The sequence below is a fragment of the Alternaria rosae genome (assembly GCF_020736505.1).
Source record: "Alternaria rosae strain MPI-PUGE-AT-0040 chromosome Unknown BKA58scaffold_2, whole genome shotgun sequence".
Classification (NCBI taxonomy): Eukaryota; Fungi; Ascomycota; class Dothideomycetes; order Pleosporales; family Pleosporaceae; genus Alternaria; species Alternaria rosae.
In genome coordinates, this window is record NW_025763571.1 from 1414929 (window position 1) to 1430416 (window position 15488).

At 53.1% G+C, this 15488-nt stretch overlaps 4 protein-coding genes across 4 annotated transcripts; 2 read left to right on the forward strand and 2 right to left on the reverse strand.

The window, feature by feature from the left end:
• Nucleotides 1-612: 612 nt before the first annotated feature.
• BKA58DRAFT_465746 (Nnf1-domain-containing protein) lies at nucleotides 613-1874 on the forward strand. The gene is made up of 2 exons (XM_046174974.1): nucleotides 613-1049; nucleotides 1109-1874. The coding sequence occupies exons 1-2, from the start codon at nucleotides 664-666 to the stop codon at nucleotides 1386-1388; spliced, it is 666 nt and encodes a 221-aa protein (XP_046028850.1). The 5' UTR covers nucleotides 613-663; the 3' UTR covers nucleotides 1389-1874.
• Nucleotides 1875-3727, reverse strand: BKA58DRAFT_376357 (oxidoreductase-like protein). The gene is made up of 2 exons (XM_046169517.1): nucleotides 2558-3727; nucleotides 1875-2478 (listed from the first exon to the last, which is right to left on the reverse strand). The coding sequence occupies exons 1-2, from the start codon at nucleotides 3308-3310 to the stop codon at nucleotides 1930-1932; spliced, it is 1302 nt and encodes a 433-aa protein (XP_046028851.1). The 5' UTR covers nucleotides 3311-3727; the 3' UTR covers nucleotides 1875-1929.
• A 589-nt stretch (nucleotides 3728-4316) lies between these two features.
• BKA58DRAFT_308560 (Eisosome component PIL1-domain-containing protein) lies at nucleotides 4317-8039 on the reverse strand (the record flags this gene model as incomplete). Its single annotated transcript, XM_046167210.1, has 8 exons — nucleotides 4317-4623; nucleotides 4674-4986; nucleotides 5036-5219; nucleotides 5273-5406; nucleotides 5637-5727; nucleotides 6779-7646; nucleotides 7695-7839; nucleotides 7889-8039. The coding sequence occupies 8 exons, from the start codon at nucleotides 8037-8039 to the stop codon at nucleotides 4317-4319; spliced, it is 2193 nt and encodes a 730-aa protein (XP_046028852.1).
• A 201-nt stretch (nucleotides 8040-8240) lies between these two features.
• On the forward strand, nucleotides 8241-9214 carry BKA58DRAFT_398113 (uncharacterized protein; the record flags this gene model as incomplete). Its single annotated transcript, XM_046171471.1, has 2 exons — nucleotides 8241-8484; nucleotides 8577-9214. 2 exons carry the CDS (start codon nucleotides 8241-8243, stop codon nucleotides 9212-9214), a joined length of 882 nt encoding a protein of 293 aa, XP_046028853.1.
• Nucleotides 9215-15488: the final 6274 nt, after the last annotated feature.

Below are 15488 nucleotides of genomic sequence, written 5' to 3' on the forward strand. Positions count from 1 at the left end.
TCTGACAGAGGCGAAGTGCGGTCTGGTAGTCGACTTCCTGGACAATTCTACAGAAGACATAGGGCGGTAGGTCCAGCAAGCTTCTGCGCTGTTCGGGGCTGACAGGGGCCGTGATCTGAAGCTCTTTGCTACAAGGTTAGTCGGAAGGTTAGTTAAGATCCAAGAAGCGACGTAGAAGAAGCGATGTAGAAGCAAGCAAAAGAGAAGCAATGTAGAAACAACGTATGTAGGTTAGTCATGTCGTACAAATCCAGAGTAAGATCTCGAGCTCCAGGGTTGTCTGCTCGATGTTCAGCGCTCTCTTGGGTAGCGTCGCCAGACTTGAGCGGTGACATCTGAGCAGAGAGTGAGGGCTTCGTAGCAGCTGATTTTTGGCTGTGTTTCACAAGTATTCCTGTAACGCTGTAGTCGATCACGTAAGTTGTGCTCAGTTAGTGTATATAATGATCAAGTGTTGACAGGTTCTTGTCAACAAACAGAATGAGTTCAAAATCGTTGTTTGTGCCCAAGTGACTGTGGAGAAGTGGGGCTTCCCACGCGATCACGTGTATCGACTAGCGCGCTTCTCGAGTAAACAGCGATGGAGATAATGCGCCCGCTATAGCCTGTACTCATCGACTTCGCAGCGCACCAAAATTCGTCGGAATCTGCGATTATACTATCATGCCTACTGCTACGAACCCAGAATCGCGCTCTCCATCTCCCACACCCGCCCGACCCATCGCAGATGCACCTGGCCCGCGCGCGCAAGGACTGATCAATGTATTCAACCAAGCCTCCAAAGCGACCTTAGACAAATGCTCGGCCAAGAACTTTGCCTCGTGTTTCCCAACGGCTGCGCAGTATAGTCCAGAGGTATTGGACAACTTGCGAGGGCAGATTGTGGATCAGTTAGACCGAACGTGGAAGAGCAACTTCGAGGACATCATGGAGAGGAGGAATGTTGTTAGACTCCTCAACTCGCTGGACCAGTGCATAGAAGATGCGAAACTCAGGAAAAAACGCGCCGAAGCGAGCGCCAATGGTGGGCCTGTAGAGACGCCTGTGCCGTGAGTTTTGCGAATGCGCCCACTCTTCATCACCCTCGAATACTGACTCAATGACATAGACCGCATACACTTACTCCAGCCGAAATACACTTGGCGCATCTTATGCCTTTCCTCGAAAAGCAAGCGACCGATATGAACACGAAGCTCGTCGAGACTCAGCAGTCAAACACCGAACTGCTTTCGACCGTTACCGCACAACGCGCCGAGATAGAAGCCCTAGTACGAGGCTTAGAGAACGTTATACAGGATCTAGATGCTAGCGCACAGATCATGGCTCAAGACGATGTTCAAGAATTGAGCAGAGAGACTAGGGATCTTGAGATGGAAATGAGGACGTGACGCTAGAAGGAGGAGCATACCCTCGAGATGTTATAGATGCTCGCTCCAAACACGTCAACATCTATCGCCACACCAACCCACCCGCGCCACGAGCTCAACAACAGCAACAGGCTGCTAGCACCGGGTCCGAGTACCACGCTTAGTTACACGAGCAGGGCTGTCGTCAGAGCCACGCATGCCTGAACCGTACAGGAGGCAGATGCTAGCAAACCAAAATCACAAATGTCGAGGAGACAAATGCGCAAGTTGTGGTCCAGAGGACGCATGGACAGTTGCTGAAATTGCAAGTCACTGCTAGCGGAATGCAGTAAACGAACTGATTGGCTATGGCGAAGACGAACAGGACAGAAGCAAGGTCTGTCGATATTGACAGTAAGAGCTGAAGGCTTGAGAAAGGACGATATGATAACTGTTCTAAATGACGAGACGTAGATGGATCATTCAACGTATTCCTGAAAGAATACATCAATATCATGAGCAAAAGCATGTTTTTTCTCCACCCCTGGAGTATATACACATCATTCGTATTGCCCTACCCACTCTAAGGCATATAGCACTTGAGCAAAGAACCCAAACTCAGCTCACTCCCCGTCTGCAACAACAGATTCAACGCGCCCGTACCAAGGTACACAGGGCACTTGATCGCCTGCGCCTCATCCACAGCCTGCTTCAACGATTCCGCATAGCCACCAAGCACCTTACCCTTCCCATCCTCCTTACCCTCCAGCACAGAAATCATTTTCGCACCCGCATCCTTGAACATGGCACTTCCACCCGCCGCATCACACGCCAGCTCGTAGAACTGCGCTAATGGAATACCGACATGCTTGGCTAGCGAGATGGCTTCAGCTGCCGAGACGAGGTGAATGCCGGTAAGGAGGTTGACGACGAGCTGGAGCTTTGCTTCTTTGTCCTCGGATGAGAGGCTGCTTTGGATGCTGGTAACGGGCTCGGAGGTCCACAGGCGGACGAGACCGGAGTCGTCGTTTGCGCCCCAGCCGCGGTCGAGTGCGGAGAAGTAGACTTGTTCTGCGGCTGAGCAGAGGGTGGCTGGGAAGGCTACGCTGCGAGACATGGATGTGATGATTCCCTATCCATATTGTCAGCATGAGATCAGTCGTTGTATTTCCCTAATACCGAGACTGAGGAAGAGAAACAGAATAACTCACAGTATCCTTCAAAATGATCGTCACAGCACTTGCTCCAGGGAAATAGTCCTCCTTCAGCGTCCTCTGACTACGATTTTCAAACATCCAACTCCACCCCGTACTCCCCAACACCTTCTCGTACACATCCTTTCCGTTCAAGCCCAGTCGAGCAGCGAACCCGTATGCTTCGCTGAGAGACAGGATCTGGATTGCCGCAAGCACTTGATGGACCATCTTCATGTTGCTGCCTGCGCCAATCCCGCCATCGACAATGAACAGCTTGGAAGGTGCGGACATCTCTTCGAGAAGCCATTGGCCTTTTGAAAACGCCGCAGACGAGGCGCCCGCCATGATGGATAAGGTGCCATCTGCTGCTCGACCTGCGCCACCGGAGACAGGCGCATCAATGAATAGGATATCATCTCGGCCAATGTCTACCAGGTCTTTCTCTACGCTCTTCGCGTACGCACTTGGTACTGTCGAGCACAGCAAGAGTGTCGCCCCCTTTGGCAGAGCGCTCACAATTCCGTCTTTGTCGAAAAGCGCGGGCTGAGCTTGCATAGCTGATGCGACCATGACAATATAGAATGGCTTGTCTTTTGCAGAGTCTGAAAGGGATGTTGATGGTGTGCCGCCCGCGGCCTTGAACTTCTCCAGCGAAGGAGGGTAAACATCGAAACCGGTTACGGAGTAGCCTTGCTTGACGAGATGCGTGGCCATGCCCATACCCATTGCACCTAGGCCGCAGAAGCCGATCTGGGGTTTAGACGACATTGTTGTGGTGTTTGTGGTATTTTCCTAGTCGTTGGGTGTGTAAGGAGGGCCGGTTTGGTGTTTCCAAAGTATCCTATCCCAACGCTGGATGTTGAACGTTGACGGGACGAATACTGCACGGAAGCCGTTGTCCACAGATAGAGCACGTTTCTTCGGCTCTACTCTTCTTTATGCTGTTTCCAGTATCTAGCTCTTTTTTAATCGCGATACGCTCAATTTGACGTCTAAAGTTGAGAGTTGGAGTCAAGATGTCAGTCACAAAACATCGACCACGTAACTTCTCTCCCATCACCCCACAACCCAACGTCACACGCCGCTACGTTCCCCAGGTAAAATGGCCTTGGGCCGGCAAAAGACCCGTCTTCGGTCATTGACATTCATCCTGGTTGCCCCGCACTACGAGCGAAACCGGTTAGGTGGGGTATTCCTCACCCGCCGAAAGTGGGTCGTCGGCAAATGACCGATGGCAGACTGTGTTGGGGAACCCGGCCGCACGAAGATTGGACACTGAGTATCGGCGGGTGGGCCGGCTCGATGAAAAGATGCTGCGGCTTGTTGATGAGATCGAAGTGTGTCCGGCCGGTGGGCTTCAGGTTCGGGTTAATGTATGCCGTGATAGATATTTCATACAGACTTAAATATCGTTGAGACGACAAGAGCTTCTGGACTTTACTCACACAACGATAACTGCGGATGTCGCATCATCTTCAACGAAGCATATAGATTATCTCATTACACTATTACTGCAAGTTTCCTACGAACGCGCGGTGAAAATCGTCAAAAAGTCATGATATCCGTGTACGCAAAACCAGACTTCAGCTTCTAGTGAGATTGGTCATCCAGAAAGCTTTCCATCACATAGCCCAAGCTACACTGATCGGATATATCGGATCGAAAACTGCATTGTCATCGCTCATTCCATCAGGGGTATAAGTCGTCAGTCCTTGTGAAGACGGACTATTAGTGGACAGAGAGTGGAATACTGCTTAAGCCGTCAGTGCGATGTCTAAGCAGCAACAACCCTCTCGTCCTCCCGACCACGCTGGTGCTCACTAGCGATCGTGGAAGTAACATCGTCGTCAAGATCTTCACCCTCGTAGCCGTTACCCTGGTGCTGCTCGGCAGGGATCCACAAGCCAGACTCCCTGTCAAGGGCCTGGTCTTGGCCAGAGAGGTCAACACCCTCGCCCATGTTGCGGTTCTGGTTGCGACGACGCTGAGAAAGGGTGCGCGAACGCTGGGAGAGCTTGGAGGAGACAGAGGCGTTCTGAGACACCCAGTTGGTAAGGGCATCCTCGCAGTCTTGGATGATGCTGTGGCATGTTAACAAAGGTTTCTCATTGAAACGAGTAGATAAACTTACGCCTTGCTAGCCTCGTAGCCATCGTAAGCTTGACGGGTCTCTCCGGGAGTGACGGGGGTGTCGTCGACAAGCTCGAGCAGGTGCTTTCCGTAGCCGGCAATGATGGCCAGCTTCTCGCAGTGCTCGCGCATGGCATCGAATTGGTACGTGAAAGCTGCCTTGAGCTTCTCACGGGTGATGTTGGAAAGTTGGGCCTCTGCGACAAGTGACTCGGCCTCAGCGCGTACAAGCTCCTGCTCGAGGACAACGATCTTGGGAGAGTTGGGCTCCTTGTACTTCAACTGAGCAATCTGGTCGGTAATCTTCTGCTTGCCTTTTTAAACGTAAGCGTCAATCCGACAGCGCGCAAGTAGTGGACTTACGGTCACGGCTGGGCTGAACGGAAGCCTCAATGTTGCGGATGCTCTTGATGGTGACACGGTATTGGTCGTAACGGTCGACGTACTGGTCCTCGAGCTCACCGATCTCGTAGATGAGGACACCGAGCTTGTCAGTGACGTCAGAGACGTCGTCGTCGCAAGCCTCGCCCCAAATGGAGAGTTGTTGCTGTGTGACCAGTTAGTACTACGTAGAGTCGCACAGGGGTTGTGCGAGCTTACTGCGACCTCCATGCGCTCCCTGGAAACAAGCTCCATGCTGCGCATGACGTTCTTCTCCATCTTGACAAGTTGTGACAGCTTCTTCGCAAGGTCGGGTCCGAAGGCACCGGCGGACTTGTGGCGGAAGGTGTGGCCTGCAAGGTAGAGAACCAGGTTAGCAGCTGTAGCATAACAAGACACTTTCTGAACAGTCTGGAGGCTATCCGGGAGCTTCGGCACTTGAAATGGTCGTCATTGTTGAACCATGCGACGAGGCGCTGTACATGCGGTGTGCAAAAATGGCACTGCGCAAAACTCCTCGTATGATTCGCGTCTGGACTGGTAACAAAAACGAAGAGGACAAATTCAATTTTAGAGGACGTACCGATGTTGGCCTTGCCAAAGAAGCGTCCGCTCTTGGTCGACGACGAAGGGGGCGGGGGGCTCTGAATCTGCGACGCCGTAGGCGCGCGAGACTGGCGCATGCTGTAAGTTCGGTGCATAGTGGCGGTGGTGTTCTGGCGATTGATTGAGTGTGGATTGGAGGAATGTAGTTGTGCTTGAACTTTCTCAGGCGGCGCGGTGTTGATATGGAAGGCGCAGAGATGTCGCGGTATGACGGAGGTTTTGTTTAGGGGACTTCAATGACGTAGCGTTTGCCTAGCCCCACTCTCCCCGTGGCGATCATGTTCTCGGACACGCTACCTACCCTCACATCATGCACATCCTCCGCACTGCGACATTGGCACGCCCAAACCAGCATAGAGCATCCTTCTACGACCCTGAGTACCTGCATATGGACCTCGACCCTTTCTTGTGGTTTGCACGCGCATACGACAACACATATCGCACACAGTCAGACAATGGTTGTCCTGCTTGCGCTGATCCCATCTAGCTTGGGCCAGAACATTTGGCGCCAGTGGCTATGTTCAATCCGGCTGATGTGACGTTGATGTGTGCCTGTTTCCGGGACCCATGGGCGCCATGACAACCGCGCTACCAGGAAATCGTCTCTCCCTAGACTCTCAGAAGGAGCCATTCAAGTCGTCTATAAAGTAGGCCGGGCATCTATTAAGGTTCCGATGGGCACTTCTTGCAAGTTTTCAAAGGTCGCCAGGACAGCGACGACATGGCAACGGAGAGGTTGCTCTAGACGGCTTGACATTGTTGCCGGAGGTTCCGCGACGTATGTGTACAGCACGGTGTAGGGTCATTATCTTCGTAATTCCAAATATACGCTTGTAATGGCAAGCTTTGGCCAATGGCAGAAACTTGATTTTCTCAAAGTCTACACTGCCCATGTATAACTGGTGCATAAAACAATGGAGGTATATCGTTGAAACATCATGCTTAGAATCAATACATCGCTCCTTCATGCAGCGAGTTGGCGAAGACACTGAGGATGTTGCCTGCTTCGCCCAGGCCAGCGGTTGGGCGCAGAGCCCAGAAGATAAGTTCACCCTCCCGCGGTGACCGGCGGTGGTGCACAGCTAGCGATGCTAGTCCCACTGCAAATACGGTTGTCACACCTAGGAGGGTGTTGACGAACAACGGAGACGGGAGCTCAGATCTGACGCGCTTTGACACTAGCGGCGGCTCTGAGACAACGACGTTATGCCGTCGGGACAAGGCAGACAGCCCGGGCATGTTGCCCAAGATCTCCTTCGCACTGGCTAGCGTACTGGAGGCGAGAGTCTCTGATCTTGTTGTCCATGGTAGAGAGGTACTTCTTAGGGATTTCTTCGCGCCAGTAGAAACAGACCAGACGTCTACAGGGTCGACCTTGTCGGTGTTGAAAAACTCCTTGCGCAACCTGCGAATGTATTCTCCGATGCGTGGGTACTTGGTCTGGATAGTCTCCCGGAGCCAAGCTTGAGGCACTGTTGGGTAGTACAGCAAGGACAGATACCCAAAGGCAAGGCAATCGAAACTAGAAGGTTGCTCTCCATGGAAGAGATAGTCGTGTTTCCCCAATAGATCTGATAAGGGATCTAGGAGCTCACCCGACAGAGCATCCAGTCTAAAACGCGCAGCATACACTTGGCCACCTAGGAGACCGCCCAGACCCTTTCCACGCCCCATGCTCATGGCGTTGGGTTGACTTTCGGTCGGTATGCCAGCTGCCCGTTTTGCGGCCTCATATTCTGACGAAGCAGTTCCCCGACCCGGCGCAAAGCCTTCCTCCGTGGTAGTGTCCACATCCAAGCTACTCAATCCCATATGCGCCGTCCGGGCCCTCGCAAGGTCTCGTCGTTTCGGAGGGACGGTGTAGTTGGCATACCATGGCAGAATTGCAGTATAGGCGGACGAGGTCGCGGTGTTGTAGTTTTCGGCAGAGACGTAGAGGGATAGGTCGATCAGAGGCGTCGCTGTAGATTGGAGGAACGTTATGAAACTAGGCATGCGTCAGAAAACGTCTAGTGCTTCGTCTTTGGGTACTCACGCAGTCCTGTCGGTCCGCTGTCTGTTGGATAGGTTGACATCGAGGTCATCGGTAACTGCAGGGTGATTACGTAGGTATGCGACGATATCCTCGAAGCCGGACGCGGTCGCGACATCGTCATCAAAAAGGATCGGCAAGCTCTCTGCTGCTATGTAAGAGTTTATCTCAGTCAAGATGGGTTTACAGTCCTGTACCAGTGGCGCCAACCGTGGGGTTGTGCTCTGCAACGAGTGTCCAGTCTCCCTTGGGAATAACGCGCTGGCAGTAGGCAACCGTCGCTATGCATTCGGGCTCTATTGAGGGGAGCCCAAAGGCTGGGCCCCATACATGAAGCTCAAGCACCATGTCTTGTGCGGCGTCGCGGTGCGCTGTTGGTTTGCAGGGCGCTGACGCACTTCTCTACAACTTCTGCGCATGCCGATCGGAACGTTCCTAGCGTCGGAACGCGCGCACGTGAACACGCATCATCATTGCTTTATATGTCGCATTTGCTTGATTACATCGTCGACGTCAAAGCACCACATTGGGATCCTTCACAACTCCAATATGGCACCACTCCGACGCTACCTGCGGATCACAAAGCATTCGGTACTCGAAGTCCGCATCTATCTCGACAGACCTGCTGACGCTGAGGCATGGCTGTTGAAACGCGATGACCCAGCACTGCCACGCGTCATTCAGGCCATACGACCGCTTGTACTGCCTAAACTGCGAGAAGAAAACGAGCGGGGTAGAGGCCGAGGTGGTGCCAAATCCAAAAAGAAGGGAGTAAAGGATGTTGTCGTTGAAGGTAAGCTGCATGAAGCCTTGCCGAGCTATCTAGGATACAAGCATCCCCGCATATATGCTGCAGTCTTACTTAGACGGCTAACCTCACGTCAGATGATTTCGAGGTTTCGATCTTCTTGACGGACCTATCCTCCCGCCACTCCGTTCTGACCAAGCAAAAGATCTTCAAGGACAAGGCCCGCATCCAGAGCAACTCGGGCAAACTCACCAACTGGCTGACAACCGGAACTAGCGATCAGCCTGTCGTTATCAACGAAGATGCCGCAGATCCGATAGTCATCAGAGAGGAAGAAGACGACGAACCTATCAATCTTGCTGATATCCCTGCAGCCGATGTGCCTGCAAAGCAGCCTGAACGTACAGCGCGTCCAAAACGCCGAAGAGGCAACAATGAAAATGATGGAGTCAGCGATCATACGGACAGCGAAAGTTCGGATCTCTTTGTCCCCGAACCTCCTACCAATGGCAGCAAGACGAAGGCCAGCACAAGGGATGACGATCAGGCCACTGATGAGGAGCCACAAGCAGATGATAAGAAAAAGCTTGGTCTTAATACATCATATGACGGCTTCAGTATCTACGGCCGTATACTTTGTCTCGTCGTTAAGCGCCGTGGCGTGCGAAATCCGGCAGGAGCGAGTGGCGCAACTTCCAGCCAGGCAATGCTAGAAAATTGGGTGTCTACGCAAGCTGTGGCTGAACAGCTTGACGACGATGAAGACGCCGTTTGAATAGATCCAGCAAGCTAGCACTAGCTGGCCGGCAGTCATATCATGACAGCTGGATCCAGCTGTGGACTGATACGATCACGGACTACCAGGGACAAAAATAATAAGGGCGGCCACGATTCGCCGACTCTGAACACGATGAGTTCATGACAGGCTTATCCACGTGGAACGCACTGTGCTCAACCAACGCACCGGATAAATGCGCGGTCCTTCAGGAAGCCCCTGCGCAATAGGTGGCTGGCTTAGTGTACCATTTTCCAAGAGGGTACAACATGCGCCACGAATATCACACGCTATCTTGTGTACGTACGCCTAATCTTTATTGCAAACGTGGTAAACATCCTAATGGGGACTTGATTAGGACAATGAATCTGAAACAGAGCACACAGAAACATTGATGCGTTCGTAAAGGTGGGAAGATCAGACGGCTTTTCGGTACGACCAGGCGTGCTATTGTATCTATCTATATGCAGATTTTGGGCTCGATCGAGACATTGAATAATGCGACACAGCGACACAGCTCGCTCATCGAAAACAAATGTGAGGAACCACTGCCTTGGCGGGTGTGGATTCGGTGTTACTCCGGCGTACACAACGCTTCCAGTTTGTTCCAGAGTCTCGTCTTTGTCTGCTCTCAGTCCTTTCACAGGTAGCGCTTCGGGCTCGCCGGCCTGGCGCAGCTCAATCCGCTCTCGCGCGAAAGTGAAGGAGCGTAAGCCACACAGAGTGCGGCAGCGGCGCCGAGACATCATGCGCGTACCTGCAGCAGCGTGCCTGGAGCCCTCTCCACACCAAGCTATTGATCTGCTGACGATGATCGCCTTGATCCACCGCCGTTATCGCACCATGTCTGCCAAAGCATGGCAGAATCGCTACCATCTCTACAATGACGCGGTGTCCGGCTAGCCACGACGACGAAAGCGGAGCCGGCTGATAGAGTTCAGTGCCAATACGATGTTGTTTTTTCGGCGACGTGGACGCCGCATTCCTTGCTGCAAGCAGTCCTCCGTCGGAACTATGAGAGGCTTATTGATTCAAAAAGCCTCAAGATGAAAAGTTTACCGGTCTAAAGGTGCCGTGATTACATACTGCATGGCATGCGGCCGCCCCTGCAGCTGAAAGGAACTCTTCTACCAGTGTGGCTCCAATCTTATGGCCTGTCAATTAACGGCGCTCGGTCTCCTGTCGTCTCTCCGCGCTGGCCAGTTGGTTGGAACGCTTGTCAGCCCTAAAGTCTTTTACTGGGATGAGACCAGATCTCCGATACTGTCGCATGTCTTCGCATTGGACTGTAACACCTGCGCAATCCTTCTCCACCATGCTGAAACAGCAGCTCTTTGGGAAGCGTTGATACTGAGCTACTGAACTACCGAAGGGGGTGGCGATGGTGAGGACGATACTTGCTGTGTTGAGCCTGACGCATCGTCTGCCCCTGTAAATCTAATCGCTTACCGTCGAACGATGAGCGCATCGCCGCACTATTTTTCTTTCTGGTGAGTAAGGAACATTTTCTGCTTGTCGCGCACAGGCTCGTCAGGGCAAACGCTTCGACAACTGCGGCGTTGATCGCGGAGGCTACAGGGGTAAAGGGAGGCATACATATTGCGAATCTCAATCAAAGGAACGCCTATCTGCAGTCGGACGTAAACCCTGTCATCCACGTGGATTTTGGCCAGCTGAGACATGCAAGTTGCGGTGCTCTTGTCCGTCACTCCGCAGTGGTGTTCTGCGGTGCTGAGCGCCTAGTGGCAGCATGGCGTCCGTTCAACTCTGTCCTTCCGGATCAGCCGAATATCCTGATAACCTTTATCGAGCGGCCACTGCCAGCCAGTTGTGGTCGCCGGACGTCCTTGGAAAACAGGGCACACTGGGCGTCGGCAGCTACTCCTACCTCGGTCACAAGCGCGAGCCAGGATTAATACGAGTCGCACGAAGACGGCAAGCCAGAAAGACAAAAATAATCATGACATGCCTTTGTGCGGTGCTTTGCATTCTCAGCCTAGCTGCCCACGAACAAACGTGTGTACCCCGGCCTGTCGATTCAGGACAGCAGCTGGAAAGTCATGCCTGACCTCACACCGCCAGCACGGCCGCCAGCAAGTGTGGACATTGTGGAGCGGAAAATTCTAGGGGGCTTCGAAATTGGGTAGAAGCGTCAAAGAAGGACGGGAGAAGGTCGGCATAGGCGCTAGATCTTCGTCCTGCGCTGGAGGTCGGTGGGTGTCCGACGTTGGCAATTAGGCGACGTCGCAAATTGTGTGACGGAAATTTACTGTCAGTGTGTCAGAATTTGCTCCTGGCACGCACCGGCTACTGGAACCGAGCGATGCCTGTTCCTGAAGCGCTCGCAAGCAAACCCTCTTGCAAGCGGTCCCAAGGCGGCGACTGATCCCAGCCCTGCGCACCGTCAAGGTGAAAAGGAGGGCTACGTTTCATTCATCACGACCGTTCGCACTAGCCATGTCTGCTAGCAATAAGCCGGTAATGTCAGGGAACAGGTGATGTCAGAAGAGAGGACGAACGTGCCGTAGGTCAATCATGCCTCGCTGAGCCTGCTGCCTTGCCTGAAGGATGATGCGTTGTACGAAGGACATGCCGCGACGGCGACAATGCTGCGACAGGATTGGATCAAGGCGATCTTCACGCAGTCACGAGGCCGATGAAACGACAAGGCGGTAACGCGCGAGTTCGTGTTTCTTCTCCCCCCTGCTCATTAAGTGACCAGGATCAGCGATGTTTCGGCGTGCTTTAGCTTATGCACAAGCCAGGAGCCACCCCTTTCCTGCTCATCAGCCCAACGCCTCTTTCACCGCTTGGGCCGTGCCATGCCCTGCCTAGCATTATTACACACATCGTCAAAGTACGTAGCTGACCGACATTTTGGGGGTCTGCAATCTGAGCACAAACATAAATACGTTGACCCCCCACCATCGGAGAGTTCGTTTCATCATCCAGAGCCGAAGACTACTACAACACTAAGAGTACATCTCTCTACTGTCTACTACTACTACTACAACACCATCCAACCATCACTACAACGACCTACTCAACGCTTCCGCTCCATACAAGCCTAACAGCTTCACCTTCCACTCGACACAATGGCCGCCATCATTTACGACGAGTCCAATATGGCATCGCAAAACCTCCCTCCTTGCCCTGGCCCACCACCAACCCGCCCTCTGCCTCCCGTCCCATCCAAATAGACATCGACATGAACCTCAACTCACATGTCTGTCTTGCTCGACTTACACACTTGGCTTTGGCGCATCTCAACATCGATATCAACTCCGCATCCTTACCCGAGCATCCACCGTCGCACCCCACACTAATACTCGACATCGACCCGCACCTTTGCCGCCTGGTCTGCCGCCATCATGCAGTGCATCTGCAGCACCCAGTACGATCTGGTCTTCGACGCACTACGCGCCCTAGACTTAGAACAACTCCCTGTCACTCACCTGACATCCGCCGCGAATTCCGGTTAAAAGCATCCTAAGCTTGTCTTTGGAGAGCGATCCCACACCACTTCAGCTTTGCATCACAAGCCTCCACATGACGGCATGCATCCATGTGGCATTGCTGCATCTACCAAGACCTGCTCGTCTGACTCACATCGGAGCATGGCTACGACTGCATATCCAACACACGCTGGCTCGGGTGTCCGGAACGATCTTTCTCTATAGACGCCTACTTCATTTTGGCACATACACACCGCAGTCCTTCTAATATTGAGCGTATTACTTGCTTTGGAACATGCATTAGTTGGCGCTTGGGATTGGCTGTGTGGCATCATAGCATCATTAGCTTTTGGAGTTCTATTACTGGTTAGGCGGCATCACAGCCAGGAGGAATACCCAATATTGTCTCATAGCATTAATCATTTGATCTCAGATCAATTACACGCATACCTCGTCTATTCTTGTTCAATGTGAAACCCGCGTGCAAATCATCGACACAGCATCCTCCTGATCACTAATCGCTCCGGCTTTCGAGACTGGACGCGTTGGGGGCTGAAGTCAACGTCTGCCGGGCGCAAGGCAACTTCCGCCTATATCGCTGCCCAGTTCTCAGCGCGCGCGATAGTTCCCGTGCACACCACCATTGCTATCCGCTAAGGCACATGGCGGTGATAGGATCCGCCAGGCTATGACAAGCGCTGCAGCGTGTCAGAGCGACCAGGAATGCAACCTCCACAATCAGGCACCTGTACATTACAAGCGCTTGGTGGTACACACGTGGGCTGTGTGTGTGACGTAGGCTTGACAGGTCGAATAGACAGCCAATAAGTCGACTCGTCTAACTGCGATGCGTCTTCAGGTGTCCCGCAGCTACCGAAACCTTCCGTGTGACCGGTTCACCTTGAAATCACGGCACCACCCCGGCATGTGCAGGAACGACGATACTTGCCGCCGCTTCATCTTGGAACGCTAATCAGTAGGACAGATGCGGTGTCTGAAAGCGAATATTGGCAGGGCCCTAGTCTGTGGTTTGGCTCGGTTGCGCCTGCCTACCTAGCTCCAACGACGGCCACAGATCCGTTCAGGCACAAGTGCATGCTGCCAGGAGCCCTGCCCTGCTTCGAGCTGAGGCAGATGACTCCTCTACGCGTATAGCCAACCACCGCTGCATTGCTAGTCCTACGCAGAGCTGCGACTACCATACGCTAACCAACACCGTCCTTGACCATAACAGCTTCGCATGTTGCACGACTTCACCGCTCTGCAAGACGTGCCCGCAACTGCGCAGCCGTTAGCGGTATGCGTCGCATTACACTACCCCTCTGCTATCCTCGCCATCAACAACCCTGCGCATCGCGCGGTTACACAGAAAGTACCATTGTGTGCCTACGCCGCAAATTGACGCCAATCTCCGCCCCTCCGAGCGGGTCCGGGCACACCACGTTGGGGGCAGCCACACCAGAGTCGCAAGCGCATCACCCTGACGGTGTTTGACCTTCGATACTCGGATGAGTATGCCGACGTTCGCAGTGCGCGAACAAGAACGGCTCAGGCCCAAGCGTATACAGTCTACACTTGCCCGAGGGGCTGACTGGGAGGGAGCCCCTTGGTTTCCTGGCACCGCTGATTTGCGAATTGACTTTGAGCAACGCCGACGTCCTTCGTCCTCTACAATGCTATGTCATTGGCAGAAGCCAACAAGGCTGCATTCCGGTCTGATGAATACGGACCTGAGCAACCATGCAATCGGTCCTCTGCAAGCACACAGGCCTATCGCTTAGCTATCAAATTGCTCTCGCAAACACCGATGATGCTAAGAAAAGCGACGTGGACAGTATCTGTCAGACGTCAACTCAATTCATCCTGCAAGAAGCGAGGCATCCATGTACGCCATGGGCTGACGCAAGCTGCGCGTTGCCGTGTGTACAACGTGGACGTGTGGAAACCTGCAGTCGTCCTTCGATACATCAACTTTCACGCACGCAAGCGCATATCAATCACACGCCCATGCAAGCCCTCTGCGTGCGTCCAAGTGCTTGCTGAATCCCTGGCAGATCATTGACTCACGCCCGCATTCCACAAACCACGTTGCTTTTCTGCAGATCGTGGGTCCGCGGGCAGAGTATGCAGCCTGCAGCCTTATTTTTCCTTGATGCCTACCGCACCCCAGCGCTGGCAAAGTCCGCTGTCAATCAACCCACGCAGTCGGCCTTTCTTGGTAGATCGTCGGCGACTCGGTCACTCGCTCTGACTCACCTTCAGCGGTGTACCCAAGCTGTCACCGTTGCGACACGGACGCCGTTGCAATTTGGCCGATGTCCCATGTCGCAACCAGGTTCTCGGATCCCATCGCGCAAAAGGGAAAAGCCGTTGAACCTGTAGCTGCCGGCTACCGCTGTAAAACCCTTACATGGCTCACCGCTGTATAGGTCAGGTGGAGGTTACAACGCAGCATGTGCAAGGAGGATTTTCAATCTTGTGACTTGCAAGGTTGTGATGTGGGAATTACGATATTCGCCTTGTTCGCCTAACATCACACTCCTTTCGGTGATCATTACGCAGATTCACCACCAGCCAAGCACTGCGGCTGTAAGCGAACCGCCTCGCAGTGACTTCAAAGGAAGACCCCAGCGCGGTAAACGTTCAGTCCGGTTGATCAAGCTCGGCGAAATCTTTTTTTTTTCCCACATGTTTGCTCGCCGAGCAAAAACGATATTCATTGTAATACCTCCGTCACCATGACCGTCACCGACAAATTTCCGCCGACTTCATGGAGATCACCCAAATAGGCCATAGACAATATTCCTATTATTTGCGTA